This window comes from Vulpes vulpes, chromosome 7 (assembly GCF_048418805.1).
Source record: "Vulpes vulpes isolate BD-2025 chromosome 7, VulVul3, whole genome shotgun sequence".
In the NCBI taxonomy this organism is placed as follows: Eukaryota; Metazoa; Chordata; class Mammalia; order Carnivora; family Canidae; genus Vulpes; species Vulpes vulpes.
Genome location: NC_132786.1, coordinates 25,954,268 through 25,970,673, shown reverse-complemented (window position 1 = coordinate 25,970,673; position 16,406 = coordinate 25,954,268). Strand labels below are relative to the sequence as shown.

General features: G+C 37.6%; 1 protein-coding gene across 21 annotated transcripts in view; it reads left to right on the top strand.

Annotated features, from left to right (window-relative positions):
- PSD3 (pleckstrin and Sec7 domain containing 3) overlaps positions 1–16,406 on the top strand; it is a 577,475-nt gene that overhangs the window by 396,951 nt on the left and 164,118 nt on the right. The window contains exon 12 of one of the 21 annotated variants that reach the window (XM_072763308.1): positions 14,195–16,074. The exons of the other annotated variants lie outside the window; for them this stretch is intronic. Coding sequence (XP_072619409.1) covers positions 14,195–14,265 — 71 coding nt within the window. The 3' untranslated portion in view covers positions 14,266–16,074. Of the gene's footprint in view, positions 1–14,194; positions 16,075–16,406 lie in introns of those variants that run through there. 21 annotated transcript variants of the gene reach the window in all.

Here is a 16,406-nt window from a genome sequence, read left to right as displayed (position 1 = left end):
TTGGTAGACAAAGCAATAATCTTCTCTTGGTTGCCACCATACACACACACACACACACACACATACCCTTTCTCCGGCCACTTCAAATGAAGCTTTTGCTGAACATAGTACCATTTTCCATTTATAGCCACAGGTATATTCATCTCTGTCCCACATGTTTTGCCTAGGAATAACTCCCATCTCTAAGGTTTAAATTTGCAGGTTGTTGTCCATTTTCCTCAGGTGAGGATGTAAATTTCACTCTATGGGCTAAATGAAAAATACAGAAATATCTGACATACTTCATATAAAGTACTAGATGAAAAAAGCAGAATAACTGTAGTTTAAAATACCAGTTCAGGAAAGGCTCAATAAAGGAAGCAAAAACAGCAATTTTACTACATTCTGCTGAACAAAGATAACAAAGTTAACCTACTTGAGCATCTTTTCATTGACTCACTTCCCTAGCAATGGATTGACATAATTGGTTAACTCATTCCAAAGAGTCCCCAGATTCAGCCTACCAGTGAAATTTTCTTTCTTTCTTGTTTTCCTGGGCCACTTCTGAGGATTATTTAAGAGAATTCCCTTGTTGGAAGCTCTACTCCCTTAGCAGCCCACTGTATATGCATATAGGTACAAAACCTGGGAGTTGCTTAGTAGTTGAGCCATCACAGACCTTTTATATCATGCTAGATTTTCTTGCCAATATAACTCATTTAGAGCCTTAGTTAACTCCTCTAAGAACTTTAGATTCATTAGGGCAATTTTTAAGTGTCATGGGACTTTTGTCATTTTAGCAGCTTAAGAATTTCTGCAAAGGGGAGATCCTGCCCCTGAACACCAGCACAAGGCCCTGCCTTCTGAAGCCTGGAGTTTCAAAAGTCAAAAATCCCAGACTTGCCTGGGATACTGCCCAGAGGGCATTGCCCTGTTTCTGGGGAGGAGTCAAACAACCCAGAAGCAGACTGTGGAAACAGCAATCTGAAAAACACCAGGAACAAACAGTGGTGAGATTATTCACTCTTCTAGGTGTGCCTCCCTGAGAAGCAGCATAGGCAGATACTCCTGTCCAGGAGCAAAAGAACTGACTAGTGCTACTTCCTTTCCCACCCCTCAACATAAACAGTAGCCACCTGTAGTGAGCTGCAGAGTACCCACATTGGCTGTCTAACCTCCTTACAAATCCAACACCCATGCAGTCTGGTAGTACTGCCCTTGTCAGTGAAGCTTGCCTCAGTCCCAGTGCTGTAGACCTTTTCCACAGAGGAGCAGCAAAAACCCCTGCCCACACCATGGCCCCTGACCAGAGAGTTCTACATGACTTCAGTTTAAGTGGAAGTATCAGGTCTCATTTAACAAGCTGACCAAACAAGCAAAGACCAAACACTTCCCACTGCAGGCAACGAGAGACTGCAGGTGACAGGCCTGAAGGATACAGCAGCCAAAACACAGTAGCAGAGAGCACACAGCACACACAGAGAGAGAATCTGAATTCTGAACTACCAGACCCTGGACCTATATGATCTCTTCCTCAGAAAGTCATGACTATCAGGAGCAGGAAACATACAGGCTTTCTGACACAGAGAAGAAGACAGAGACAAAATCCCAAGGTGGAGGAATTTCTTGAAATCAAAGAACAAGATAAAAGACACAGCCAGATATTAAGCAGAACATGTATAAAGTAATATGACTGGTGGAGAATTCAAAGCACAATCGTTAAGGATATTTGCTGGCTTGAGAAAATAATGGAAGACCAGGGAGACCCTTACCACAGAGATAAGAGTAAAAAAGAAGTCAGAAGTGAAAAATGTGATAACTGCGATTCAAAACAGACATGATGTAATGAATACAAGGATGGGTGAACCAGAGGCACAAATAAGTGATGTACGGAATAAAATAATGAAGCATATTGAAGCTGAACAAAAGAGAGAATTCTGCAACATGAGAATACACTTAAGGAACTCAGGGCCCCCATCAAACATAATAACATTCATGTTATAGGTGTGCTAGGAGAAGACGACAGAGAAAAGTTGACAGGGAATTTATTTGAGAAAATAATAGACGAAAACTTCCCTTAACTGGAGAAGGAAACAGACATCATAGATCCAGGAAGCACTAAGTAAGAACTCCCATCAAAATCAACAAAAGCTGGGGTGCATGGGTGGCTTAGTTACTTAAGCATCTGACTCTTGATTTCTGCTCAGGTCATGATTTCAGGGTTGTGAGACTGAGCCCTGTGATGGGCTCTGTGCTCAACAGGGAGTCTGCTTGAGATTCTCTCTCCCTCTTCCCCTCCCTCCTTCACTCTCTCTCAAATAAATAAATAAATAAATAAATAAATCTTTTTAAAAAGTGAAAGCTGGCCAACAACATACTGTAATTAAATTTTATTAAATATACTGATAAAGAAAAGAGTCTTAAAAGGAGCAAAAAAAAAGGGACCTAACTTACAGGGAAGATTCACGAGGCTAGCTTCAGATCTTTCAACATAAATTTGACAAGCTAGAAGGGAGTGACATGATATATTCAGAGTACTGAATGGGAATAAATCTGCAGCCAAGAATATTCTATCTAGCAAGGGTATCATTGAGAATAGAAGGAAAGATAAAATAGTTTCCCAGACAAAAACTAAAGGAGTTTGTAGCTATTAAACCAGCCCTATATGAAATATTGAAGGGGACTCTGAGTGAAAAGGAAAGAACAAAGTGACAAAGACAAGAAAGGAATAGAGAATAATCTCCGAAACCAACAACAAAACAAATAAAATGTCACTAAATACATATCTATCAATAATTACTCTGAATATAAATGGACTAAACACTTCAATCAGCATATAGTGTCAGGATGTATTAAAAAAAAAAAAAGACCTATCTAATGCTGCCTACAAGAAACTCAGTTTAGACCTGAAGACACCTGTGCATTCACTGAAAGTGAATTTCTCCATTTGGAGAAATGCTTACCATGTAACTGGATGTCAAAATAAAGCCAGAGTAGCAATATTCTGTCAGAGAAACTAGACTAAACCAAAGACTGCAAGAAATGAAGAAGGGCATTATATCATAACAAAGGGGACAATCTAACAGTAAGGTCTAGTGATTGAAGTATTTATATGCATAATATGGAGGCATCAAATATATAAAAAAACAAACATAAGGGAACTCATTGAAAATAATACAATAAGAGTAGGGGATTTTGTCACCCCATTTATATCAGTGGACAGATCACCTAAGCAGAAATTCAAAAAGGAAACAATAACTTTGAATGACACACTGGAAGTTCACAGATATATTCAGAACATTTCATCCTAAAGCAGCAGAATGCACATTTCTTTTTGAGTGCACGTAGAACATTGTCCAGAATAGATCATGTACTAGGTCACAAATCCGTTCTCAGCAAGTACAAAAAGATTGAGATCATGCCATGCATCTTTTCTGAACAGAGTGCTAGAAACTTAAAGTCAACCACACACACAAAAAAAACTATGGAAAGACTAAAAACACATGGTGGTTAAATAATGTTCTACTTAAACAATGTGTCAACCTGGAAATCAAAGAAGACGTAGAAATGTACATGGAAACAAATAAAAGTGAAAACAATGGGGCAGGCGGGGTGGCTTAGCAGTTCAGCACCACCTTCAGCCCAGGGCCTGATCCTGGAGACCCAGGATCGAGTCCCACGTCAAGCTCCCTCCCTGCATGGAGCCTGCTTCTCCCTCTGCCTGTGTCTCTGCCCCCCCCCCCCCCCCCCGTCTCTGATGTCTCTGTCTCACTTCTCACCCACTCTAATCCAATCTTTATAAAAGAGGCAGTCTCGAGAACTAAGACTGCTCAGCCTTATCCTGGAGTGGAGTATCTAGCCAGGGTCTCAGTTTTCCCAGAGGGGTAGACCATATGGTAAGGTAAGGAAATGGGTGGGACGTAGGTGTGCCTCCACAATGGGAGATAGGGTTCTTCTAGCTTGTGTGACACAAGGAGTAAAATCCGGTACTCCCCCTCTTTCCTCTGGATTGCCCAACTGTGGCCATGGCCCAGTCTTCTTTGTTATCACTCTTAGTATCGATCGTTCCTCCTGCGTCCATGGCAGGGTCACCAGCCGGTGCAGATTCGGTTGGCATCATTCTGATTTGCTGCAGGGGCTAGAATGTGTGTGGCACATGTGTGGCTGTCATTCTTTCTGCATCCCCCTGCTCCCTTTGGTTTATCTGTTGTGTCTTCTACCCTGCCTTTATTTTCAGTTCCAACTCTGCTCTGTCCTATAGCTTTATTAAAACAGGAGTGTGTGGGGCTGAGGTCAGGAGTATAAGTACCTGTCTTAGGCGCTATTCCTTATACAACAAAAATATTAAATATTTTTTCCTCCTCAGTAAAAGGAAAAAAAAACCCTAATAGATTAAATCTTAAAAAAAAAAAAAAAAAGCAGTGAAACAATGGTCTAAAACCTTTGGATGCAGCAAAAGGAGTCCTAACAAGGAAATATATAGCAATATAGGGTAACCTCAAGAAGAATCTTACCTAACCTTATTCCTGAAGGAGCCAGAAAAAGAACAATAAATGAAGACTAAATCCAGCAGACAGAAGAAAATACTAAAAATTAGAGCAGAAATAAGTAATATAGAAACTTAAAAAACAAAACAAAAAAAATGATAGATCAATGAAACCAGGAGCTGGTTCATTGAAAAAATGAACAAAATTGATAAGCCCCAAGTGAGACTTACCAAAAAGAAAAGAGAAAGAAACCAAATAAATAGAATGGGAGGAAAAATAGCAACCAACACCACAGAAATAATTATAAGAAAATATTATGAAGACCTATATGCCAACAAGTTGGACAACCTGAAAGAAATGGATGTATTCCTAGAAACATATAAACCACCAAAACTGAAAGAGGAAGAAATAGAAAACCTGAAGAGACCAATAATTAGCAAATAAATTGAATTAATCCAGGCCTAGGTGGCTTCACAGATCAATCCTACCAAACATTTAAAGGACAATGAATACCTATTCTTCTCAAGCTATTCCAAAAAATACAAGAGGGAGGAAAACATTCATGCTATGGGGCCAGCATTACCCTGAATTCAAAAATAAATAAAGACTCAACTAAAAAAGAGAGCTATAGGCCAATATCCCTGATGCTTATGATGTACAACTTCTCAATAAAATAGTAGCAAAACAAATCAAACAGTACATTAGAAAAAAGAAATCCTTCACCAGGGTGCCTGAGTGGCTCAGCCAGTTCTAGCATCTGCCTTTGGCTCAGGGCATGATCCCAAGGTGCTGGGATGGAGTCGTATGTCAGGCTCCCTCTTCCCCATGCTTTTGCTCTTTCTCTTGCAATCTCTCTCTCTCACTCTCTCAAAAAATAAATACAATCTTTAAAATAATTTTTAAAAATCATTCACTACTATCAAGTGGGATTTATACCTGGCCTGCAAGGGTGGTGTGATATTTGTAAAGCAATCAACATGATCCACTACATTAATGAAAGAAAAGACAAGAACCAAACGATCCTTTCAAAAGATGCAGAAAAAGCATTTGAAAAAATATATATAACATCCATTCATGACAAAAAAAAAACAAAAACAAAAATCCTCAACATATAATAAAGGCCATGTAGGAAAAACCCACAGGTAGTATCCTCTTCAATGGGGAAAACCTGGCAAGTTTTCCTTTACAGTCAGGAACAAGACAGGGATGTCTACTCTAACCACTGTTACTTAACACAGTACTGGAAGTTCTAGCCAAGCAGTCAGTCAACAAGAAGAAATAAAAGGCATCCAAATTGGCAAAGAAGAAATCAAACTTTCACTCTTTGTAGAAGACATGATACTCTATATAGAAAACCTTAAAGATGCCGTCAAAAAATTGCTAGAAGTGATACACGAATTCAGTAAAGTTCATAGGACACAAAATCAACATACAGAAATATGTTGTACTGAGTAATCAAGGAATCAATCTCATTTAAAATTGCACCAAAAACTGTAAGATACCTGGGAATAAACCTAACCAGAGAGAAGATCTGTACTCTGGAAACTATAGAACACTTACGAGAGACATTGAGGAGGACACAAAGGAATGGGAAAAAAATTCCATGCTCATAATTGAAAGAACAAACATTGTTAAAATTTCTGTACTACTCAAAGCAATCTACACATTTAATGCAATCCCTATCAAAATGCCACCAGCGTTTTTCTCAGAGCTAGAACAATCCAAAAAGTTGTATGGGACCACAATAGATCCTGAATAGCCAAACCAAACTTGAAAAAGAAAAGCAAATTGGAGGCATCACAGTTCCAGGCTTCAAGTCATATTACAAAGCTGCAGTGATCAAGACACTATAGTACAGCACAAAAACAGACACAATCAATGGAACAGAATAGAAAACCTAGACATGAACCCACAAATATATGGTCAATTACACTTTGACAAAGCAGGAAGGAAAATCCAAAGAGGAAAAAGTCTCTTCAACAAATAGTATTGGGAAAACTGGATGGAAACATGCAAAAGAATGAACCTGGACCAGTTTCTTATACCATACACAAAAAATAATTTCAAAATGAATGAAAGGCATAAGTAGGAGATAGGAAACCATCAAAATCCTAGAGGAGAACAGACAGCAACCTCTTTGACCTCAGCCACAACAACGTCTTAATACTCATGTCTCCAAAGGCAAGCAAAACAATAGCAAAAATAAACTATTGGAACTTAATCAAAATACAAATCTTCTGCACAGTGAAGGAAACAATCTGCAAAACTAAAAAGCAACCTTCAGACTAGAAGGTGATATTTTCAAATGACATATCAAATAAAGACTTAGTATCCAAAATATATAAAGAACTGTCAGGGATCCCTGGGTGGCTCAGCAGTTTAGCGCCTGCCTTTTTGGCTCAGGGCAGGATCCCAGAGTACCAGGATTGAGTCCTACATTGGGCTCCCTGCCTGGAGCCTGCTTCTCCCTCTGCTTGTGTCTCTCCCTCTCTCTCTCTCTCTCTCTCTCTCTCATCAATAAATAAAATCTTAAAAAAAAAACCAACCCCCCAAAAACAAATAATCTAGTTTAAAAATGGGCAAAAGACATGAATAGACATTTTTTTCAAAGAATACATCCAGATGGCTAACATATACATGAAAAGATGCTCAGCATTACTCATCATCAGGGAAATGCAAATCAAAACCATAATAAGATACCACCTCACACCTGTCAGAATGGCTAATATTAACAACACAGGAAACAACATTTTGTGAGGATGCAGAGAAAGCGGAGCCCTCTTACAATTTTGGTGGGAATGCAAGCTGGTGAAGCCACTGTAGAAAACACTATGGATGTTCCTCAGAAAGTTAAAAATAGAGCTACCCTCCAATCCAGTAGTTGAACTACTAGGTATTTACCCAAAGGATACAAATTTAATTCAAAGGGATACATGCACCTCCAAAAGATACATGTTACTAGCAGCAGTACCAACAATAACCAAATAATAGAAAGAGCCCAAATATCCCATGGGGACTGATGAATGGATTAAGAAATGTTATACAAGGGAATATTCCTTAGCTCCCCACCTCAAGAGGAATAAAATCTTGTCATTTGCTATTACGTAGATGCATCTAAATATTAGGCTAAGCAAAATAAGTCAGTCAGAGAAAGACAAATGCCATATGATTTCACTCATATGTGACATTTAAGAAACAAAAGAGATCAACATAGTAGGGAACAAAGAGAGAGGCAAACCATATAAGAGACTCTTAAATATAGAGAACAAACTGACGGTTGCTGTAGGGGAAATGAGCAGAGGTGGGAGGACCAGTTAATTTTTAAATTGATGATAGGTATTAAGGAGTGCACTTGTGGTGAGCACTGGGTATTGTATATGATGCATCACTAAATTCACTAAATCACTAATTTCACTAATTCTGAAAATAATATTTCTATACATTACCTTACTGGAATTTAGGTGAAAATTTGGAAAAATAAAAATAAAAGAAGTTATTTTGGAGTGAGAAGGATTGTGACATTACTGCAGTACATCCTTAGTATAATATATGTTTAACTTTATAAGAAACCTCCCATCTTTTTTCTAAAGTGTCTACCATTTTACATTCTGGCCAGCTCTGCATGTTAAATCCTCTTTATAAAATGATTCCTTTATCATGAAATGATCCTCCTTATTCCTGGTCATTACTTATTTTGAACTATAATTTAATAATGGTGACTCCACCTTTCTTCTTAGTTTTTGTTTGATATTTAGACATTTTCCCCACATTGTTAATCTGTTATCTTGTCTTGAAAATCATTGTATAAAACATATGACAGAACTTGTTTTTTATTCAGCTTATGATCTCTGTTTTCGTTAGAGTGCTTAGACCATTTATATTTGTAGTAATTACTGATATAGTTGACTTTAAATGTTCAATATTGCTATTTATTTTTACTTATTCCATCTTTTATGTTTTCCTCTTTTCCTGCTTTGTTTAGGATTATGCGTATGTTTTGTGTGGTTCTGTCTTCATTATTAGTGCATTAGCTGTGCCTCTTTAATAATTTTAGTGATTTTTTTTTTTTAGGATATGCAGTATAATCTTTCATTTGGCACAGTCTATTCTCAAATTTTACCACTTCATGTGTACATTGAAACTCTTACAACAGATTATTTTCTTTTCTATTTTCCTTGCTTTTGTGCTGTCGTCCTCTGTTTTACTTGTGTATAAAACTCAGGACATTGTGATTATTTTTGCTTTAAATAGAAATGTAGTTTTTACTTTTGCCCACAAATTGACTATTTCTGGCATACTGAGTTTCTCTTTGCATTTCCCAATTTCCATTTAGTACCTTTTTTTTTCCTGCTTAAATAATTTCCTTTAAAGTGTCTTGTAGTGACATCCTGTTAGCAAGAAATGTTCTGTTTTATTGTTTTTTTTTAATTGTACACTGCACCTTGATTTTAGGAATTTTTTTATTACTGGTTGCAGAATTATTTGCCAGTGTTTTCCTTTTCCTTCAGTAATTTAAAAAATGTTCTATTTTTCAATGCCCTGTGTGGTTTTAGACAAAAAGCCTACTGACATTATTTGTTTCTCTGCACCTATCGTGGTTTTATTCTCTCCTTCTGGCTACTTTCAAGATTTTTCTTTTTATTTTTGATTTTCATCAGTCTTATTATGAGCTGGCTTAATGGGATCTTCATTTTGTTTTCCTTGTTTGGTATTGTTTGACGTTCTTAGTTTCATCAGGTTACATTTTTCACCAATTTTGGAAATCTTTTGGCCATTTGTTCTGTTGCACTCACTCCTCTTTCTGGGATTCTCCTTTCCTGTATATTCAACTACTTGATATTACACCAAAAGTTCATTAAGACTATTCTATTTTTTTCTAAATTTTTTTGTACTTTTAGGACTTTCTTTTAGTAACTTCTTTTTACTGCTGTTTCTTCAGTTTTGCCATAGTAAAATTTACCAGCACAATAGCAGACAAATTGATCGGTGGGACAGAATAGAAAACCCAGAAATGAACCCACAAATATATGGTCAACTGCTCTTCAACAAAGCAAGAAAGAATATTCAGTGGGAAAGAGATAGTCTGTTCAATAAGTGGTATTGGGAAAACTGGATGGAAACATGCAAAAGAATGAAACTGGACCAGTTTCTTACACCATACACAAAAATAATTTCAAAATCGATTAAAAGCCTAAATGTGAGTTGGGAAACCATCATAATCCTAGAGGAGAACACAGGCAGCAACCTCTTTGATCTCAACCAGAGCAAGTTCTTACTATGCATGTCTCCAGAGGCAAGGAAAACAATAGTAAAAATAAACTGTTGGGACTTATTCAAGTTAAAAAGCTAATGCACAACAAAGGAAGCAACCAACAAAACTAAAAGGCAGCCTATGGAATGGGAGACAATATTTAAAATGATACATCTAACCCGAAAACTATTATCCCAGACCAACTTGCTGCATTAAAAATTGTCCAACAACACCTTTTTGTTTAGATTTCATTACATAAAATTAATTTTTAAAATAAAAACATTGGCATTTACTTTTAAATTATATTAATTTATGAAACCATTTTCTTGTGTAGAATATGCACTGGCACTAAAACAGAGTAAAGAAGTCTAATGGGTATCTACAAAAATTATTTCTGACTTCTGTATTCACCCAAATTTTGTGTTTGCATATGTGAAATAAAATGAAATTTCAAATAAATAAATAAATAAATAAATAAATAAATAAATAACTGATACATCTGATAAAGGGTTATTATCCAAAATCTACAAAGAATTTCTGAAACTCAGCACCTCAAAAACAAATAATCCATTGAAGAAATAGGCAGAAGATATGAATAGACGTTTTTCCAAAGAAGACATCCAGATGACTGAAAGACACTGAAAAGATGTTCAATATCACTCATCAGTGAAATACAAATCAAGACTATAATGAGATACCACCTCATACCTATCAGAATGGCTAAAATGAGCAACACAGAAAACAACAGACTTTGGCACAGATGCAGGAAAAAGGGAGCCCTCTTACACTGTTGATGAGAATGCAAACTGGTGCAGCCACTGTAGAAAACACTATGGACATTCCTCAGAAAGTTAAATATAAAACTACCCTATCACCCAGCAGTTGCATTACTAGGTACTTACCCAAAGGATACAGAAATACTGATTTGAAGGGGTACATGCACCCCAATGTTACTAGCAGCATTATCAACAGCAGCCAAATTATGGAGGGAGCCTCAATATCAATTTATTGATGATTGAATAAAGAAATTGTGATGAGTGTGGAGAGTTAGGATGGCAGAGTAGTAGGGGTACCCTGGTCTTGCCTTATCCTTTGAATAGCTAGGGTAACATTGAATCATTTTAAATACCTAGGAAATTATTTGAGGATTAAGAGAACAGTCTGCACAATTGGAGAGAATGTGGCATGTACAAGCTGCAGAGATACGAATAGAGGAGAGAAAAGGCACAGTGCCATGAAGGGGAAGGAATACTTTCCATGGAGGAAGGAAAGAGAGAGAGGGGAACAGAGAGCAGCGTTTTGGTTTAGAAAAGCACTTCCCCAAAACCATTGACTGGGAATCCAGAGGAACTGTCACAAGTTTTTGCAAGCAGCAGAATTCAAATTTTGAAGTTTTAGAAGCCTGCACTCTTCACCAGAGTCCAGCAGGGTAGGCAGTGTTTCTTCTGGGGAGGAAGGTGAAGGCCCAGGGGAAGAAAGTGTGGTGCAGGTGTCCCCTGGGTCACCCTGGGAGAGATTACTCCCCTCCCTGAGTACATTGGGAAGAGGCTACATTGTCTCTCTAAGGACAAAATACTCACTGAGCACCTTTGAGTGGCTGTTTGTTAGCAAGGAATAGAAGTACAGAGGGCAAATAACCTGTTCGCAGTTTTTCACTGTGCTTCACAATCACATCCAAGCACCTACACTGTCATATGATTACTTTCCTCGGACAGAATAGCACCAGAAACAATGCAATGAAGCTCTGCTCCAAAAGAATAGGTTGGGTCCGAGCCATATCAAGTCCTTTAAGAATTTGAGTTTTGTGTCCTATCCAGGCACCAGAGATAAAACATAAGAGAACTGTGTCGCCAGGTGTGCCTGTGGCCCAGGCACAGACACATTGAGGATGGAGATCATACTGAAGCCTGAGACACAAGAAGGGAGATTGTTCTCTTTTCTGTGAAGGTTTTCTGAACAGCAGCAGCCTGAGCTCCCCTCTCTGGGGAGGAGAGAATGGGGCAATGCCATCTTTCCCAACTGCATAGTTGGACCTCAGTGAGCAACACTCAGTGCCCCCAGTGGAATCTTGAGCCACTTACACCCAACCAGGCCCCTCTGCATCCTGCAGGTGCATCTCTACTATAGCAGGTCAGACTGAGAGTTAGCACAGCAGGTTTCTCCCGCAGAGGAATAGCACAAGATCCCTGCATGCACCAAGTCTACTGATCTTAGAGTGCTCCAAACTGTCATCTTCACCCCCAGTGGAAAGAGGACCAGACTTTCTTTTTTTCTCCTTTTTTTTTTTCCCTTTGGAATCAGGTCTATAGTTTTTAATTTGTTTTGTTTTGGTTTTGGTTTTGGTTTTGGTTTCATTTCCAAAGCCATTTTTAGGATCAGGTTTTTTTTGTTGTTGTTCCTCTTTTTTTCTCTTTGGAATCAGACTCATCATTTTTAGTTTGTGTGTTTGGGATATTATGTCTCTCTCTCTCTCTCTCTCTCTCTCTCTCTCTCTTTAAAAAACCAGCTTATAGTTTCAAGCAAATCAAAGCATACCTGGTTAAATGCCTAAACATTCCCCACTGCAAGCAAGGAGGAACTCTAAAAATGACTAACCTGTGGAGAAGTATAGCCAGAACACAACAGCAGAGTACACATAGCATATACCAGAAACACCTTTTGAAGTGCCAAGCCCTGGACAGTGTAACCCCTTATTGATATATATTGATATATTATATATATAATATATCAATATATATTGATATATATCTATTGATATAGCATCAATATCAATATTGATATATTACCCCTTATTGATATAGCATCACTCTCAGGAGCAGGGAACATAATAAGCTTTCATAACATGCAAAAGACAGAACCCTATACAAAGTAACAAGATGAAGGAATTCTCTCCAAAGAAAGATCAAGAAAAAAATCACATCCAGGGATTTACTAAAACAGATACAAGCAATACATCTGAACAAGAATTCAAAACGGTAGTCATAAGGATACTAGCTGGGCTTGAAGGAAACATAGAAGACACCAGAGATATCCTTGCTGCAGAGATAAAAATCTGAAAACCAGTCAGGCCAAAATAAAAAAATGCTAGAACTGAGATGTAAAACCAAATGAATATAATCACAATGAGGATGGGAGAAGCAGAAGAGACAATAGGTGATAAAGAAGATAAAATTATGGAACATAATGAAACTGAAAAGAAGAGGGGAAGAAAACTGTTAGATCATGAAGGTTGGCTTAAGGAAATCAATGATTCCATAAAGCGAGATAATAGCCATATCATAGGAGTCCTAGCAGAAGAGTAGGGAAAAGTGGCAGAAGTTTTATTTGGACAAATTATATTGAGAACTTCCCTTAGCTCAGAAAAGAAATGGGCATTGAAGTCCAAGAGGCACTAAGAACTCCCCTCAAAATACACAAAACAGGTCAACATCATGACATATCACAGTGAAACTTAAAAAATACAGTGATAAAGAGAAAATTCTAAAATCAGCTAGGGATCAAAAGATGCTTTACCTACAAGTGTAGATGCATAAGGTTAGCAGCAGACCTGGCCACTGAAACTTATGAGGCCAGAAGGGAGGGCAGGAAACATTCAACATGCAAGTGAGAAAAATACGCAGCTGAGAATACTTTATCCAACAAGACTGTCACTCAGAATAGAAGGAGAGATAAAGAGTTTCCAAGAGAAGTGAAAACTAAAGGAGTTCATGAATACTAAACCAGCTATGCAAGAAATATTAGACCAAAAACAACAAAGACTAGAAGGGAACAGAAACAAGCTATACAAACAGGACTCAGGAGGTAATACAAAGGCACTACATTCCTATCTAACAATATTCTGAATGTTTGTTTACTCAGAAAACATAGGGTATCAGAATAGGTTTTTTTTTTTTTTAAAAAAAAGACCAATTGATAAATTCCTTACACACGATGGACTTTAGACCCAAAGACACCTCATTTCAAAGTGAGAGGATGGAGATCTATTTATCATTTAAATGAACATCAAAAGACAGCTGGAGTAGCCATACTTACATTAGACAAACAAGATTTTAAACCAAAGACTGTAATAAGAGCTGAAAAATAACACTGTATCATAATACAAGGGTCTTATCCAACAAGATCTAACAATTGTAAATATTGATGCCCCTGAACTTCGTGACAAATACATAAAGCAATTGGTAACAAACTTAAAGAAATTCATTGATAATAATACAATGACAGTAGGGGATTTTAACACCCCACTCACAGCAATGGACAGATTATCTAAGCAGAAAATCAACAAGGAAACAAGGGCTTTGAATGACACACTGGACCAGATAGACTTAACATATATTCAGAACATTTCATACTAAAGCACCGAATACACATTCTTTTTAAGTATACATAGAACATTCTCCAGACTAGATCGCATACTAGGTCACAGATCAGGCCTCAACCAATATAAAGAGATTGTGATCATACCATGCATTTTTTTCAGACCACAACGCTATGAAACTTGAAATCAATAACAAGAAAAATTTGAAAAGACCACAAATACATGGAGGTTGAAGAATATTCTATTAAAGAATGAATGAAGGCAGCCCAGGTGGCTCAGCGGTTTAGTGCTGTCTTCAGCCTAGGGCGTGATCCTGGAGACCTGGGATCGAGTCCCACATCAGGCTCCCTGCATGGAGCCTGCTTCTCCCTCTGCCTGTGTCTCTGCCTCTCTCTCTCTCTGTCTCTCTCTTATGAATAAATAAATAAAATATTTTAAAAAATAATGAATGAATGAGCTAACCAGTACTTTAAAGAAGAAATATAACAGTCCCAAATCTTTAGGATACAGCAAAAGTGGTCATAGGAGAGAAGTATATAATGATACCAGTCTTTCCTAAGGTGCAAGAAAAGTTCAAATACACAGCATACTCTTACACCTAAAGGGACTGGACAAAGAACAGCAAATAATGCCTAAAACCAGCAGAAGGAAATAATAAAGATTAGAACAGAAATCAATGATATGATACAGAAATAAAAAATCAGAATGGATCAACAAAACTAGGATCTTGTTCTTTGAAAGAATGAACAAAATTGATAAACTCCTAGCCAGACTTACCAAAAAGAAAAGAGAAACGATCCAAATAAATGAAACCATGAATGAAAGAGGAGAGATCACAACCAACACCAAAGAAATAGAAATGATTATAAAAGAATATTAAGAGCAATTACCTGCCAATAAATTGGGCAATCTGGAAGAAATGAATGCATTCCTAGAATCATATAAACTACCAAACAACAGGAAGAAATAAAAACTTAGAACAGACTCATAACCAGCAAAGAAATGGAGTCAGTAATCAAAATTCTCTCAAAAGAAAAGGAGTCCAGGACAAGATGGCTTCCAAGGAGAATTCTACCTAACACTTAGAGTTAATACCTTTTTTTTTTCCCAAAACTACTCCAAAAAAATAGAAATGGAAGGAAAATTTCCAAACTCCTTCTAGGAAGCCAGTATTACCTTGATTCTAAAACCAGGCAAAGATCCCACTAAAAATTACTAAGAATTACAGAGCAATATCTCTGATGAACATGGATTCAGAAATTCTCAGCAGGGGCACCCGGGTGGCTCAGCAGTTGAGCATCTGCCTTTGGCTCAGGGAGTGATCCCGGGGTCCTGGGTTCAAGTCCCACATCAGGCTCCCTGCATGGAGCCTGCTTCTCTCTCTGCCTGTGTCTCTGCCTCTCTCTCTCTCTCTCTCTCTCTCTCTCTCTCTCTTTCTCTGTGTCTCTGATGAATAAATAAATAAAATCTTAAAAAAATTCTCAACAAATACTAGCCAATCAAAGCCAACAGTTCATTAAAAGAATTATTCACCACAACCAAGAAGGGTTTTTTCCTTTGGGCTTAGTATCCCAAACTTAATCCACATGATACACTACATTAATAAAAGAAAGGATAAGAACCATGTGATCCTCTCAATAGATGCAGAAAAAGCATTTGACAAAATATAGTAACTATCTTGGTAAAAACCCTAAAGAAAGTAGGGAAAGAAGGCAGCACATACCTCAACATCATAAAGGCAATATAGGAAAGATCCACAGCTAACATTATCCTAAGGGAAATAACTGAGAGCTTTTCCCCTGAAGTCAGGAACACGACAGGGATGTCCACTCTCACCACTATTGTTCAACATATTACTGGCAATCTTAATCTGAGCAATCTAAAAACAAAAAACAAATAAATAAAAGGCATCCACATTGGCAGGAAAGGAACCAAACTTTCAGTTTCTCAGATGAAGTGATACTCTGGAGAAAACTCAAAAGACTCCACCAAAAAACTGCTAGAGCCAATATGTTTTGGAAAAAATATCCAATGGAAAAAAAGACAGTCTACAAGAATAGACAAAAACCTCTTTTACCTTGGTGGTAGCAACTTCTTACTAAACACGTTGCCACAGGCAAGGGAAACAAAAGCAAAATGAACTATTGGTTGGGATGCCTGGGTGGCTCAATAGATTAAGCATCTATGTTTGTCTTGGGTCATGATCTCAGGGTCCCGGGTTGGAGCCCTGCATCAAGCTCCCCAATAAGCAGAAAGCCTGCCCTTCCCCCGCTCGTGCCCTCACTCACTTTCTCTCTCTCTCTCTCAGATAAATAAAATTTAATGAAAATAATAAAAACAACTGCATAGCAAAGACAACAACCAACAAAACTAA